The 15,860-nt window shown below is 46.7% G+C and overlaps 1 protein-coding gene across 5 annotated transcripts in view; it reads left to right on the top strand.

The window, feature by feature from the left end:
• Adra1a (adrenoceptor alpha 1A) overlaps nt 1-14,100 on the top strand; it is a 97,054-nt gene extending 82,954 nt beyond the window's left edge. For 3 of the 5 annotated variants that reach the window (XM_071610602.1, XM_071610603.1, XM_027927054.2), the window contains one exon: nt 744-14,100. In XM_071610602.1, coding sequence (XP_071466703.1) covers nt 744-1,261 — 518 coding nt within the window. In that variant the 3' untranslated portion in view covers nt 1,262-14,100. The remainder of the gene's footprint in view (nt 1-743) is intronic. The other 2 variants (XR_011707191.1, XM_027927055.2) reach the window with 2 other exon arrangements.
• Nucleotides 14,101-15,860: the final 1,760 nt, after the last annotated feature.

The raw sequence follows: 15,860 nt of genomic DNA, 5'->3' as shown, positions 1-15,860 counted from the left end.
TTTTTATAATGGCACGTGTCCCCTTGAACTGTAGTTAAAATATCTAGTGTCAACTGATTTCTGTAAAATAACTTGCTCATGATCATCACCTCTGTGTTTAGTAGAGAGATCCCTTTAACTGTGTCATTTAGGGCTCTCTTGGTAAAGCTAGTTAGGGCTTTTGTGTGCCACATCACATTGTTTAGACCAATCTAAGGGAGAAATATCAGGGTTAAGTCATCACACAAGAGAAAAACAGATCAGGTTTATCTATGTAGGAGCTTAGGAAGATTTGTTGGTCAATGAGATCAGGCTCGAATTGACTCCGGAAAAATTTGTGACTCTGGAGTCCTTTGTGATAGTTATTATTAGGCACTCCCAAAGAACCAGATTTTAAAATGGATTATTCAAGTAGATTCCAACTTGTTTCAAAATTCAGACAAAAATATTTGTCTTAACCAGTATTTAATATTTCATTATTCAAGTCTTCACAGGAACCACCCAGTTATATTCCATCACTGACAGAGCTGATGTCACCTTGTCCTTTGGGCCTGCTGTCATATTGATGGCCACACATGGGCCACATAAGAATGGTCTTTGAGGATATGACCAAGAGGTTTCTGGCAAATGTGATAAACTCTGATGCATCAGGAATCTTCTAAACATTCAAAAATATAAAAAGATGCATATTGGTTTGTTTTCCTAGTCACTTGGCCTATTGAATTGCAAATAATATATGTATGACTCTGTGTGTTTTCTTCCAGGGTCTTTCTTTCCTGATTTCAAACCCTCCGAAACAGTTTTTAAAATAGTATTTTGGCTTGGATACCTAAACAGCTGCATCAACCCTATCATCTATCCATGCTCCAGTCAAGAGTTCAAGAAAGCCTTCCAGAATGTCTTGAGAATCCAGTGTCTCCGCAGAAAGCAGTCTTCTAAACACACCCTGGGCTACACCCTGCATGCCCCCAGCCAGGCCCTGGAGGGGCAGCAAAAGGACATGGTCCGCATCCCCGTGGGATCCGGGGAGACCTTCTATAAGATCTCCAAGACGGACGGGGTCTGTGAATGGAAATTTTTCTCTTCCGTGCCCCACGGATCTGCCAGGATTACAATGCCCAAGGACCAATCAGCCTGCACCACGGCTCGGGTGAGAAGTAAAAGCTTTTTGCAGGTCTGCTGCTGTGTGGGGCCCTCAGACCCCAGCCTTGGAGAAAACCACCAAGTTCCAACCATTAAGATCCACACCATCTCCCTCAGTGAGAATGGAGAGGAAGTCTAGAGGACAGGAAAGGTCAGAGAAAAGGGGTGACCCTAGGCTCCCTCCCCACTTCCCACACAGAAGGCCACTCACCCTTCCTGCAGGACAAGAGGGCACCATCCAACACAGGCCCATCTGGGAATGGGGTGGGGGAGGAGACCCAACTCATCAGGCAGCAGGTGGGTCTCATGGAAGAGGCAGGATGTCTCACCACCACCTGGTTCAAAATGAGCCAGATGGCATTTCCCCCAAGCTAATATCTCTCAGTCATTTTCTGAATCTGCTTTCCACAACTGGCCCTTTCAACGAAAAACACCATGGGAAACAGAATTTCATACACAATCCAAAAGACTATAAATATAGGATTATGATTTCATCATGAATATTTTGAGCACACTCTCTAAGTTTGGAGCTATTTCTTGATGAAAGTGAGGGTATTTTATTTTCAGGCTAAACCTACTCACAGCCACATTTGACATTTATGGAGACAGGGCCGAGAGAGGAAGAACTGTAAGATGGCGGCCAATACCCGGGCACGTTCTTTTAAATTGAGTTTTAAAACTCCATCATTTCTTATCCAACGAGTTTCTCAACTTGGGTGCAACTGGACAGTGAGATTTACCCTTGGCTGCACTTTGGATATTGTTCCTTGTCCCCTAAAGGGACATTCATGTCTCAGAATGAGACAGAGACACATTCTCTGCCATTGGGCTTGGAGAATGTGGAAAGAACCAAGCAGGAAAAGCAGACTTTTCCCAAGAGACATGAGGCTCAGTTTTGCAAATTAACTACTAAGGACAGAAATCCTTCCAGAAGCTCCCAGATTAGATGAAAGAAAGCTCCTTCTGCAACATTTAAAGATCAAGAAGTTGGGGTGGGTGCTCATTTCCTCCTAAGGTAAAGATTGCCAAATTACTCCACAGCATTTTTGATGTGGCCTAAAAAGACCTTTCTTGACAAATCACTTACCTTTTCCAGAACTCCAATTTGAAAATACAGAGCTCATTCTCTTTTGACTTCCATTTCTTTTTATCTGCTTGCCAACTGCATATTGAGGTGAGGTTTACCTGGGTTGTATTGGAATGAGCCCAAGGTCCAGGTATATCCTTCCTGAACTTTGAAAGACACTAATGCTCAGCCTTGAACATGGAATGACTGATGGCCAAAGAACTGCCCAGAGCATGAGTTTGCAAACGTTTTTGACCAAAACCCATCTATCCTGGTAAAAGATCCAGTAGCCTATTCAATTTCATCTATGCCTGCTTTCTGCAAGAACCTGGGGAGCATGCTATTTTTCAATTATATAAACACCGAATTTTGACAAACCTTAATAACTCAGATGACTGCTAATGACGGAGATGGTAACCATATGTAAAAATTCAAATATGCCTGTCATTCCACATTAAGAACTTAAAAAGTAGGATTTAAGAATTCCAGAGCAGGTTGAAGGGGATACGTAAACTTCCAGCAAGGCTATGGCCCCAGTATCTTTCTCTTCCTTCCTTGCTGCAAGGTGCTTGTTTCCTTAAATCTTTCTCAAAGGCGACTCTCTTTCCACGCTGCAACGGATGGTCTACATGCATGTGGGTTGGGGCTTTGTGGTGGGTTGTGTTTGGATTTTGAGTAGGACTGCTTCCTCGGTGTTATTCTGCCTAGAGTCCTCTGATTGTCCAGAGGGACGGATATTTGGCCTTGTGTTCAGAACTTGGATTCTGGCACTTAGAAGTTGGCTGGATTTTTAGACTCTCCTGGTCCTCTCTGCATGTCCCATAATGCTTCTACCAGATGTGTCCTTCGTATTCTCAAGGCAGGCATTAGGGAGAACTGGAATATGCAGGCCTCACTAATTTCTGCCTTGATAGGAAAGATAAGCCCTGTTGTCCAGAGAGCTTCTTTCAGATTCTGAATTGGGGGTGGGGGTGGGGGTCATCACGCTTGGCCCTGGTTTCCCCTGCAGGAAGGGTATCCTCATAGATAATCACTTTTCTTCAGCAAAATGTTATCCCATGTTAGAGATGATCTTTTAAACACTTTTACGGATAAATCTAAATTTTAGATATGGGAAAATGAAGAGCACCAAAAAGTCAGCATGCCACTTTCAATCAAAGTAAACCCCTAAGAAATCTTTTGACCATCAGATAAAAACCATGACAATTGTATTCATGTAAAGTTATCCATAAATAATTGTCTGCTCCACTGTTCTCCAGCACCACTCTCTCTGTGGAGGCAAACTTTTCATGTTTTTTTTTTCTTTTCCCATAGCATGATAACTGGTATAAACATGCCAAGAATTGGTCATGTCACCCAAAAGTTAGTAACAATGTGGATTAAACAATACACAAGTTATGTTTTACTCATCCACAAAAATATCTGTACTTTTAAGCATGCCAAAAATTATCTAAAATTGTTACAGCTAAACAAATGATTGTCATATTTATACTCACATGTTTACTGTTTCTATTTGGAGTGGGAGGAATTTACCCAGAGTAACAGTGGTTACAATGTTTTCTCCAATGTGTTATAAAAAGCAGCTGCTCTGGGATTGTCCCGACATCACAAGAATCGATGTTGATGTCACATGGGAGAGGCGAGATGGGCCTTGATTCTGCAGATCATATTGCATGCGTTGAAAGGGTCCTTGAAGTTCTTTATTCAAAAATTTCCCCAGACTATTTGCAAGGGTTTCAGAAGAGCATTTTACTCACCCTCCTTTTCTTCTCATTTGCTTCTGGGGCGAGACCTGCCTAGGTCCTCATACCCACACTTTAAAATATGGTTACTTGGGATTGACTGCAAATTAACCTTGGCAAGTAGGCTACCAAATCTCCAGTGCAGCCAAGAGCAGGTCATCATCAGAAATTTGTATCTACAATTCCATCAGACCACACCACTTTTTTAGGGTTGATTATCTAGAATGTTGTTCAGACCTTGCAAGAAGGGACAAGTATACCAACTTGGGAGAAGATGGGCACATGAGAGAATGCAGAAGAGGCTTCGTAGGCCAAGAATGGAAAACACAGTCGTGGCCAGGACACCCACTGGGAGGTGTGTTGAAGTTATTGATTACCAGCCGTGGTTCATAGGAACACTCCGGAAGTGTATTTTTTTTTTTTTAAAATGAATGTAAACAGATCCATTGCTTACTCTCACGTGTATTCCAACTTTTTTTTTTAATTTTGTTTTGAGTTGGAGAAAAGGGAAGGGATGATAGGTTTTCCACCATGAATTGCAGAGAATGTGTTGAGCATGGGAAACTCATGGATGCCACTGTGAGAGAAGGGTTCAGAATGGTGATTGCCAGGTTGCCAGAGACCCAGGCAATCTGAGGCACCCATTGGCAGCTGTGCTACTTGCTAGATGGCAGCCCCCTGCCTCTGGATTTTCTTTCCCATATGAAAGCAGCACATCGCAACCATCTTGGTCTCTCCTCTCTTCAATGTGCACCATCATGCAGATCTTCTAGCTTCAGTGGGTCTCTTGGTCATGGCCTGGGGTGAGAACATTTGGGGAAACTATTTGCTTGGGCAAGTAATCGTTCATCCTTTAATGACAGCTACTTAGTCACAGCTGGACAAACATTCTCAGTTGCTTCTGGGGCGAGATCTGCACAGGTCCTCCTGCCAAAAAACGCTGCCTCTTTATGTGAACATTTGTTGATGTATTTAAGGACAAGAGCTCTGCTCATCAACAAAGCGGGGAGGGGTGGCAATCAAGGGGAAGTCAAGCAGGTGGAAGGCAAATCTCCTAGAAAAAGCCAGGGAAGGCAGAGGTGGCAGAGGTGGCACACATGGAGACATCAGAGCTGTACTCACTCGACCCTCTGATCTCTTTTACACTACTAGGACTTTTAACCATGAAACCACCTGTACACAGCTCCCGACGAGCCCAGTTGGAACACTGTTGCGCCTGCTCGGTGTCTACAAACTAAGCTGTGGAGCAGGGCTGAGTCCACCATCTTCCAAAAGCAATGGCAGCAGTGGCCTCTGGCCCTTCAAAGTCCCTGCAAGATGAGTGAGTGGAAATGACTGTCACCCAGCTGAGCCAGGAAAACAAGTTAGGATGTCAGCAGAGGACCCTGGCCCCTTGCCCGGGTTGCCATCAGCACAATCTTATTTTTGATCCCCAGACCCAAATGTCATGTGGGTGGACTGGGAATCGCTGCATCTGCTCTGGGTAGGACAATGTCATTTCTTCTTCACCACTGCAGCCGGATTATGGGTTCTCCCACCTGCAGGGAAGGCTGCGGGGTGGCAGGGGGGCTGAGGGGCAGGGCGTTTAGTGGTGTTTTGCTGCAGCTAAGAAGGAAGGAACTGCCGTTAGGCTGGAAGCTTGCTCATTTCAAGAGGCAAAATGATTCCTTTTCCTTTCCCTGTGGCTCAGGAGTTTCTACATTATCTCCCTCCATATCATGTTCAGTGTGGACATGTTATAATCTGGAAATAATTTTGGCCAGACTAGGAAAGCTACAGACTTCATTAGGTAAAAAAAATCTTAAAGCAGTTGTATACTGTATTTAGAGAAAAATATGCCGAGGGCATGGGCCTATTAGACAGCCTGAATACAGCAGGTGCATTTGAATGTGAAAGAGAAGACGTGAAGACTGAAAAGCCCAATGTGAGTTTCTTATTTTCATCCATGACTTTGCTTTTTATTTGCCCAGGTGATTTCTCTTATCTCGGGACATTCCCATGTGGCAGAAAGAGAAGCAAGGGCTTCACTTGGCATATGAAGAAATAGGGGAGTGAGCGGAGGGGTTTCTTTGAATATCCCCATATTCAGCCTCCACCTCCTTTTTCAACAACACCTCCATGTCCCCGAGGTCCACAACCTCTAACTTTCCTGTTTTGCCCCTCCATCTCTAACCCATAATTCCAGCTGTGTTGGCACCTGCTCCCCTGCTCTCTCTGGCAGCACAGTATCATCCCAGGGGCCAAGTGCAGGTTTGTCCCCATTTCTCTCCGTGGCTACCAGACAGGACATGTAATTCTGCTCCTTCTCCCTAGCTAGAACACCACGGAGTTAAGGAAAAGTTAGGAAAGGAGGCTCTTGGTTTGCTCAATTTGGTGGCATGTAAGCCACAGTCAGCAATGACTGTCACCATAAGGTCCTCAGGAACACAAAGGTCCCAAAGGGAATCACGGGAACACTCCTACTCCCAGTGAGCCTGCCAGTCACTGCGGACACTGATGGTCAGCAGCAAACTACCTCCCTGTGCCAAGCACTAACTTGGCATGAAAATCACAGAGAGGCACAGACAGTTCCCAACTTAGGAGCTGGATGGGTTCCAAGTTCACCTGCCTAGAAATCAAGAATGATTTTCCAACAGGCATTGTTACACATGGGGAGGGGAGGGCTGTTCCCAGATGAACCAAAAAATAAAAGTCTATTTAATGTTCACCAAGACTTGGCAAACTTTTTCTGTAAACAGCTAGTTAGTAAATGGTTTAGGCATTATGAGTTTTATGTTCTCTATCACACGTATTTCTCTGTTTGGACTTTTTGGGGGTAGGGGAGATCATCCTTTAAAAATGTAGACCCATTCTTAGCTTGACAAAAAAAAAAAAGGTGTGGACCAGATTTAGCCCATGAGGATCAATTTGCCACCCAGCACAGCTTCCAGCACAGTACAAATAATAGGAAAGAGTTTGGGGTGTTCAGCATATAAACATTTTTTAAACATGTCATTCATTGACACATCTCCACTTAGCTAAATCTATGCTCCCAACCTGCATGAGTTGCTAGTCAAAGTGACAAGTTCAGGTCCCAGGGTGATTTTCTGAGCAGGTGCAAAAAGCAGAGGTGAGACCCTCTGCACTCCCTCACTGTCCCTCACAGAGCAGACAGGTCCACAGGAGCCCAGGTGAATGGGTTTCTGGCTCAGCCCTTCACCTCCTGGGCCTGACTCAGAGAACAGCCACAACTACATGCCCCTTGACCAAGGCTAACCTCAAATTCCTCCAAGCCCTTGGAAACTACTAAAGGGGAGGTCCACAGAAGTCTTTGGGGGCCACACTTGGCTCCTTGGAGAGTCCTCCTGACCACAGTGCCCTGTACCGGGGCATTTGCAAGCCCTGCCTGGAGCTCACTGAGAGTCATGGGGTACAAACGGAGGACATCTGCCAAAGGACAAACAGAAGGAGGAGCTCTTCTTCTCCTCTTCTTTTTCCTGTTTTTTCTTTTTTCTGTAAGTCAGGGGTCCCCTAACTGGGAAAGACGTGGTGTTGCTATGGGGAAATGTAGTTGGCCCTCCCAGGCACCAAAGCCAGGTTCCGAGCGAGGTGTGTGCTGGGGAGCACCCTGCCCTTCCCTCTCCAGCCCTGGTGGGTGCTGAGGGGCAGAAGGACATTCCCAATTGGAAATAAGCTCTGTGCTCATGGCGCCCGGCAGGGTGCCTGCAGTGCTGAGGAGATGCCTTCACTGGGCCTGGGTGCAGTGGGTGCAGAACTGCTAGAGAAGGACCTGGAAACATTGGGGCTCTTTTAATGACACTGCTGCCTCCTTTGAGTACAAAAGGGGAGCTTTGGAAGAACACTGTGCGGCAGGGGCCCTTCCCCCTCCCCTGCTCTTGATCTTGCCTTTCCCAGCCTCCTGTCCTGTCCCTTCCTCTGTCTCCATAACTCCACCCTGAACTTCCTGCTGACTTTACTGACCATGTGAGATGTTGGGGTAGGCACCCTTCTCCGTGGAATGTTCTGCTCTGGGTGACAGGACGGGGCTTCCCTGAGTAACAGCCCTGACTCAGTGAATTCTGGTCCCTGCAGCCTCCCTGCCCAGGGCGGGGGACCTGTCCACAAAGGTGAGGATGTTCTCAAGGCCCCAGTCCTCAAGAACATTCACCCTCTCCTTGTATTGCTGTCTCTCTGGGCTTACACTGTTGGTTCCAATGAAGGTGCCAACACTGTGTGCGGCCACGTGTTAGAAAACAGCTGGTGGTCAGAGCGGTTCCTGGTGTTGCTGACCACACTCCCGGGGTGGGCACCTCTTCCGTTGCCAGTAGTCGCCGCTCACTGACAATTCAGAGTCTTGAACTGAGCCTCGCAAAGTCACCTTCTGTCCTCTTGCTCCTCATCTTTTGTCTCTTGCTTTTAATCTTTCTTTTCTGTTGGATTTTCCCTGGGGACTTCGAGGCCTTAATTCATCCTATAAAGTAAACCTGGCTCCTTTAGCATTGGGCACAGGAGGCACACCCCAGGCAAAACTGTCAGCTAGGCAGAGATGTTCTTCCCTTCTGGGCTCTGCTTCTTCTTCCTGTCCCCACCAGCTCATCTTTGACTGGGACTTCTTCACTCCCCTTGTCCTTGCATTGGGAACTTTTCTGCCCCAAGAAAAGAGTCCCCTCCCACCGAGTGTGTTCTGGCTTTTGCTGCCATGGCTCCATGCATCTGTAGACCCCCGTGTTCGTCCAGACCCATCATTACAAAGCACTGCAGACTGGGTGGCTGCAGCCAGACGTCTCCTGTCCTACTGCTCTGGAGGCTGGAAGTCCAAGGTCAAGGCATTAGCAGGTGGTTTCTTCAGAGGTCTCTCCCTGTCTTACGCCGTCTGTGCATGCACAGGTCTCTGTCCCAACCTCTTCTCAACAGAACACCAGGCTTATTACAGCAGAATCTACCCTCATGACCTCCCTAAAGACCCTATTTTCAAACACAGTCCTGGTGTGAGATAATGGGGGTCAGGGGTTAGGATTTCAATAGGAATTTGGGAGGCACTCAGCTCACCCATATGAACCTTCCCTGCTCTCTTTCTTCTAATAACAACAACAACAAAAAGTATCCATAATTCTTTTCCCAGATCAGAAGGTCAAATTTGGCCCTTTCTGATTACCCCAACCCCTCCCCAAGTTCTTACACCAATTCTCTGTAAAATATATTTGTCAATTAATCGTGCACTGTATTTTTAAAATCCATATCTATTTAGTGTACTTTAAAATGTGAATTGCATACACTGTGCATATATAAGTTCTGTCTACTCAACTAGATAAAAACTCCTGGGGAGCATGAATAGCCATGTCATTTAATTGGACTAAGACCCCCAGTCCCAAGTAGGCAAGGAGAGAGAAGAGTAGACTAGGGTCTGGAGACCAGGCCCATAGGGACATGGACATACCCCGGAAGGCCCAGGGGAAAGGTTGAGGATCCTGGGGTTTCTGAAAAGTTATAGTAAAGCCATCACAGTGGTGCATGCCTTTAATCCCTGTGGCCTGAGAGGCTGAGGCAGGAGGATCGCAAGTTCAAAGCCAGCCTCAGCAATTTAGTAAAGCCCTAAGGAACTTAGCAAGACCCTGTCTGTAAACAAAATATATAAAAAGGAATGGGGATGTGGCCCAGTGGAGAAATTAGGTTCAATCCTGGTGTTAAAAGAAAATATTTTTTTAAAAAATCATAGTAAGATCCTAATTAAGGGGAAGATCACAGCCGTGGAGACTCACAGGCCAGCAGCCACCTCAAGTCAGGGGATAGATGGTCACCCCAGAGACACCGGCGCCCAGGAAAGCAGAGCCCTCTCCCTGAATGTGGAGACCCCAGACCCTAAGGGCAAGGTGGAGTCAAGGACCAGCTGCAGTCCAGTCCTGAGAACCAGATCTGGGAGGACCTTCGGGAGCCTGTGGTCAACCCAGGCCTTCCCAGTCTCAGGTGGATTAAGGGTATGTCGATGGGACCTGCCCGACTTCAGGATTGGCTTGGAAAATGGGTACCCAGGGTGGCTTCTGCAGGGTCTTGAAGCACCTTGTGTGCCCACCTGGCCTTTCTTGTGAAATTCTCCTATTTCTGTTTCATCAGCCTCCTGAGCTGTTGTGGACATATTCCTTGCCCTCCCAGCTCCACCTGACAGCCACAGAGGGATATCTCCTCCTCTGCCCTGGTTCCCGCTGAGAAGCGGAGGGCATTTATCCTCATTAGGAAGACTCAGGGCGCTGACACACAGCATCTCCTGGCTGGCGTTCTGCACAAGAGACAAGGCTGCTTGGGTTTCCCCTCCCCCCCCCCAGTCCCAGGGGACTCTCAGATTGCAATTGTTCCTCGTCCCCCAATATCAACAGCAAGGAAGCACCCCTATTGCTAGAGCAACACCGTTCATCAGCTTTGGTCCAATCTAGAAATAAGGGAAAGAAAAGTCACATGAAAAGCCAGGGCCGACAGAAGAATTCAGTGTATTCAAGCCAGATGCCACCCAAATACAGGGTGGCATGCCTGTAGCGAGCGCTTACTGATTTATCCACTTAAAGAAAAATTGTCTTTCTCCCCTAACCTGGGTCTGCATCCTTTAGCTCAACCTGGCCTCACCTCTCACCATTGCCATCGCCAGGGTTGGTGTTCATCAAACACCAAGCATGGGGTGAGGACTTTTTGCCCCCCAGTGTCTTCCCTTCCCAGGGCCCTGTGTCATACAGGAGAGGACAGTGGTGGTAAAGAGCAGAGACGGAGGTGACGTTGACAAACGGTAGGGGAAGGAGCAGTTTCAATTTACAAATAAGGATGCCCAAATTCCAACCAACAAGTAGGGAAGCTATTAAAAATATGCTAGAAAGCATTTTTATGAGCAAAACATACCAGCATTGCAAGTATTTAAGTAACAATTTATTGCCAGTTTTCTACAGACCTTTTTTTAAAAGAGATAAACATTGATTAGAAAATAATTGAATTAAAAAGTGGAGTCCCATGCTGGCTGACCCCTCCATTTCAGCAGTTGGCAACCAAACATGTCACACAACCCCGATTCCTAAACTTCAGTGGAGAGCTGACATGGGCAGCCGGAGTTTCGCTTCCGACTTGAAAGCCCAAAGGAAAGTACTTGCCTTCTTCATAGGACGGGAAGGAAAACAACTATCTTTGTATCTGGGTGTAAGAAGTCCCAGCCGTTCGCTTTCCAACATGTCCACACAAACTCAGCCCAACCTTGCTGACAATGAAAATTCATCCCTAACACGCACCGATGGTGGGTCATACAGAGATAAGGCTTGAACTATACAAGCTCTCTTTTTGGAGCACCTGCTACATGCCAAGCCCCCTGCACACTGTGGGAAGGTGAGGAGCCAGATCTCACAGTCACATTCCCAAAGAACATTCTCACAGAGAACAGTGCATGAGAAGAGGAGGGCAGGGAAATCTGTATGGAGTCAGAGAAAGAGGGAAGATGGGAAAAGGGGGGCTTGCCTGCCCTCCCCTGGGGCTCTCCTTGTGTGAGCTCTCTACCTGCGGAACCTGACCTCCCCTGCCCTCCCAGAGCCCATCACAGGAGGGCAACTAGAAGGATCTTGAGAGCAGTGTGGTGGGAAGAGCTGCGGACAGGGTCTCAGATCTGCCTTCCGCACTGTCTGCATCTCTCAGTGACCAGGCAAGTCTTTTGACCCCTCTGCCCCCGTGTCTCACCTGTGAACTGGGGAGCGGGTGAAGGTATGCAGGAAGATGCCTCATGTGCTGATAAAACCTATGAAATTCAGCAGGCCCCCAACACACGCCAGACACACTCTCTCCAGGTCCCCATTTCCCCTCCCAGTTGCTGTCCACCTAAGACGATTACAACACAGCTTACCTGTATCTTCAAGCCCTGAAAGAAACCACATGCAGCAAGAGAGAGGCTGGATCTCCCCCTCCTTTGCTCTTCATCTACTGCAGCTTTACCTGTTGCCAGAGGTTGATTTGCACTCACTGAACACTCACTTCTCTTTATCTAGGCAGGAAGTCACAAGCAAGCATGTGCCAACCTGGGGCGCTGACATGTCTAACTCAGGGTACTAAGCATCAGATTCTCGATTATCCACCTCCAGCTCCCATGCTATTTTATTTGAGTTGGAAATATTCCTCCCTGGATTTTTTTTTTTTTTTAATCAGACTCCTGGCACTACTTTGAAGCTTTCCACCAAAATCAGGATTATAGACACCGAGAACATGGGAACATGGGACCAGGGCTGGCATGTGTTATCTTTCTCCCACCAGCCACTCACTGACATTAAGAAGCGTTTTATGTTCTCGCGGTTGTCCTGTGAAGGATGCTACATAAAATGCAGTCGTTCTAAAAAAGGTGTGGGTGTGAGTTTCCATAACCGACGTTATGGAGAAAAGAAGTTGTTTTGACCGCTGGAAGAAGGGACAAGATTTGACACAAAGCTGAGGTTTAGAATCATCTAAGGAGACAGGGCTGAGCACTTCCTGGTAAGTGTCAGAAGTGAAAGTTTACAAGAAAAAGCAGTCCCCACCCCACCCCCCACCCCCCGCAGTTGTGAACAGAGGGAGGTTTGATTTTGTGGAATTGAGCCCCTGTCCTGGGAACTCCAGAGCAATCTCACTTCTGATTTCAGACCTGCCCCTTAGGTCCAGGACTGTCGTGGAGACTTGAAAGGGTCTGCAGGAAGCTTCTGGGCAGGGGGTTTAGCAGCAAAGTCCCCACGGAGCTCAGCTCAGCAGGGCTCCGTCTGATGGGGCATTCAGCTCTACCCAGAGGCTATCATTAGCAGGGACACAGCCACCATCTTCCTGCCAAATGGTCTTTTGTGACTCAGAACCTCAAACTTGCTTTAAACGGAGGAGAAAGTCACTTTCAGAGATGGGGTTCTTGGCCCAGCCCTCCTTTGGATAAACAGAGTCTATGACTATTTTGGTCCTCTGGGTTTTAAGAAGCAGCTGCTAAGTTATGGCAAGAGCGAAGGGATCAGTGTTGGTCCAAATTAAAGTGAAGAGTTTCCAGTTCTTTCAGGGTTAGAGGGGGAAAAAAAAGCTAGAGCAATATGTCACAGGGAACAGCACATGGCTGGCCTGGAAAGGGGGAAATGAGCGCGGCTTCTGCTGAGATGACCCACCCCTTTCCAGGTCTGGCCTGCAGAAATGGATACTTCAGCTTTGGAGTAAGAATTCCCACTCTAAAAAACGGATAAAATTTTGATCACATTGATGCATGAAGCTTAGTATATTAAAAGTAGAATATGATTGTTTGAAGGTCAGTCCACGTTGTTTCATCAGGGGGCATTACCCCCATTACGAGGAGTCAGCTCCCTGTCCATGAATTCCATCTTTCCTGCCTCACGAAGGGCGTGCAACCCTGCCGTCATTCCTGCTCCCCTCTGAGCTTTAGAATCCTCCTCGGGAGCTGCCAGGTCTTGCTCTATCAATGCTCTGTCAAGTTTCATCTGACTGTAGCTCGAATCTCACATAGGACTGAGGTCCCCGCTGGAACAATGGCCCGAGTTTGGAGATGTCAGCTTAGCAGAACTCCCCCTGCTTCTTCTTAGAAGGTAGATGCTTGTGTTTCCTGAGTGTCCTCAGATTCTAGCACATCCACAGAAGTAGAAGAAGCCACACCACAAAACAAAATCGCCTTCTCCCAAAGCAGCTGCCATTGCATAAGGCTGCTCTCTCAGGCATTTACCCAGCCTGTAATACCCAGTGCAGACTGACTGTGCACCAGGACCTGGAGATTAACAATGGCAGAGACACAGTCCTTGCCTCAAAGCCCCTGTAGCCCATGGAGAGCACAGCCAAGCCAACAGGTACAGGAGCACATGGCAAGCGTGTGGGTCAGTATCCCTGCAGTGTTATAGAGACCTGGAGGATGGTGCCTCCCAGCCTCACTGGGGCTTCTCATGAATGGTAACCTTTAGTGGCATCCCTATAGAACAAAACTGAGTGGGGAGCAGAAGGTGTTGTTCCTGGCAAGGAAGGAACACATCCATGCCAAGGCCATGGGTTTGGTGAATCTCAAGCATGTGCTGGGGTTGCCCCCTCTCACTCTACCAGGAGGGGAAAAAATCAGCCTTGCTGATCATGGTGGCCAGTCCCCGATACCTGTAGGCAAATTCACCTTCTTGCTGTTTTGAGGCTGAGGAAGAGCTCACTGGGTGAGTCTGTATGTACATAGCGAGCACAGGACTTCCCTAACAGAGCCACCGTGTTTGGCTTGACTGAAGATGGAAAGGCCTTGGTCTTCCAGTGGCCCGATTCTCTGTTCTTCAGGTTGAGCACAGCATTGCAGTGGGTGGCTGAACAAGAAAAGAAGAAAAGCTATTTCTTTCTCTTTGTGCAAATAAACATTGCCTCAAACGTGCTAATCCATAGAACAACCACACCATTTGGAAAATCGAACACAAGGCAATTCTGCATTATTAAAAGTGGAGGGATTATTTGCAGCAAGAAAACATTGTGCAAGGTGTTTTTAAAAAGAAAGAGTTCTGTCCTACAAAACAATGCAGGAGAAAATGGCTTCACAGAGGACCCCCCTGGTGGGCTTCCCCGTCCTCGCAGGTCAGCAGCTCTTGCTAAGGGGCTCCTGCCTAGCAGAGGTGGCTGGCAGCTCACTGCAAGGCAAATGCAGCAGAGGTGGTGGCAGAACAGAAGACTTGGAGCCGCACTCCGCCATCAGTAGCAGTTAGGAAGGATGTGACTTACTGGGGCGAAGGAAAGCAAAAGGCGAGGCTCATTTTCCCTGTGAAATTAAAACCGAAGTTGAGTAAACAAGACAGATGCATTTAAACTTGGACTCTGCAACACTTCCTGACTCTCTCCAGCTTTTCTGCTTGTATCCTCCTTAGGTCTGCTCAAAATACAAACCCAGCTTGTCCTCGTCGCCTGAGAAGTAGACGTGGGCTGGCTGGCTGATTTTAGCTGCTATGGTTTTCCTATAACCTTTACAACTGTTGTGATAAGTGAGATCCCTGTGAGGTATGATGTCTAGCTGCACCGTGTTTGTGAGCCATGCCCACCCGCTCCAAGCTTGCTGTTCCGTCAGTCCAGCTGACAATCTCATTACCTTCCCTTCTATATTAAAAAAAAAAAGTTAGTCTGAATCATACTGAGAGTTTGGTATGTGCTCTGTGCTATACGAGAGAGAATTCTCTCCTGCATCTGATTAATATGTTCATGTGTGTGAATTGTTATACTTGAATTATCTGCACCAATTGTATTAAGGCATATATCTGACACCCAGGCTGTCTACAATGGCTTCAAAACATTTTATTTCTTTTAAATGGACTGAAATTTGCTTGGAATGTGCTACTAAGTGTTCCTGAATTTTCTACATGCTATTTTTACAGGTTCATTTGTTTATAATGTGACATGGTGATCATGTTGGTTTTCTGTTCTATTTTTCTTTGAAGAAAATGAATGTACATATTTCAAAGCAAATGAATAAATTATTGAGAAACTATAAGGATCATGCCCATTGTTAAAAGTGAATTTATTTTATTTGTTTAATAAAGTGTTCAAATAACAAGAATTTATATTGTCCTTATTCATATGGATGCCATGTATTTAAGTGTTGTTCGATATTGATATATGTTCTCTAATAAAGTATTTAAGCCTCTTTCTTTTTTTCATGTTTATTTTTTAGTTGTAGTTGTCAATACCTTTATTTATTTATTGTTATGTGTCGCTGAGGATCGGACCCAGGGCCTCACACATGCTAGGCAAGCGCTCTACCATTGAGCCACAACCCCAGCCCCTAAAGCCTCTTTCTTTAGACACACAATGTCCACGTGCCTCAGTCATGATGTGCTGTCACTGTGTCTGCTGAGACCCAGCCTTTGAGACAAAGAGAGTTGCTGTCTTCGGCCAGTTAAATAGGGCAGATGGGACATAGGTTGGTTGCATTCAAGACACAGCCAAGAACCAGAACACAACTGGGTCATCAG

Source organism: Marmota flaviventris, chromosome 3 (genome assembly GCF_047511675.1).
Source record: "Marmota flaviventris isolate mMarFla1 chromosome 3, mMarFla1.hap1, whole genome shotgun sequence".
In the NCBI taxonomy this organism is placed as follows: domain Eukaryota; kingdom Metazoa; phylum Chordata; class Mammalia; order Rodentia; family Sciuridae; genus Marmota; species Marmota flaviventris.
Note: the sequence above shows the minus strand (reverse complement) of the source record. Positions and strands in the feature narration are given on the sequence as shown.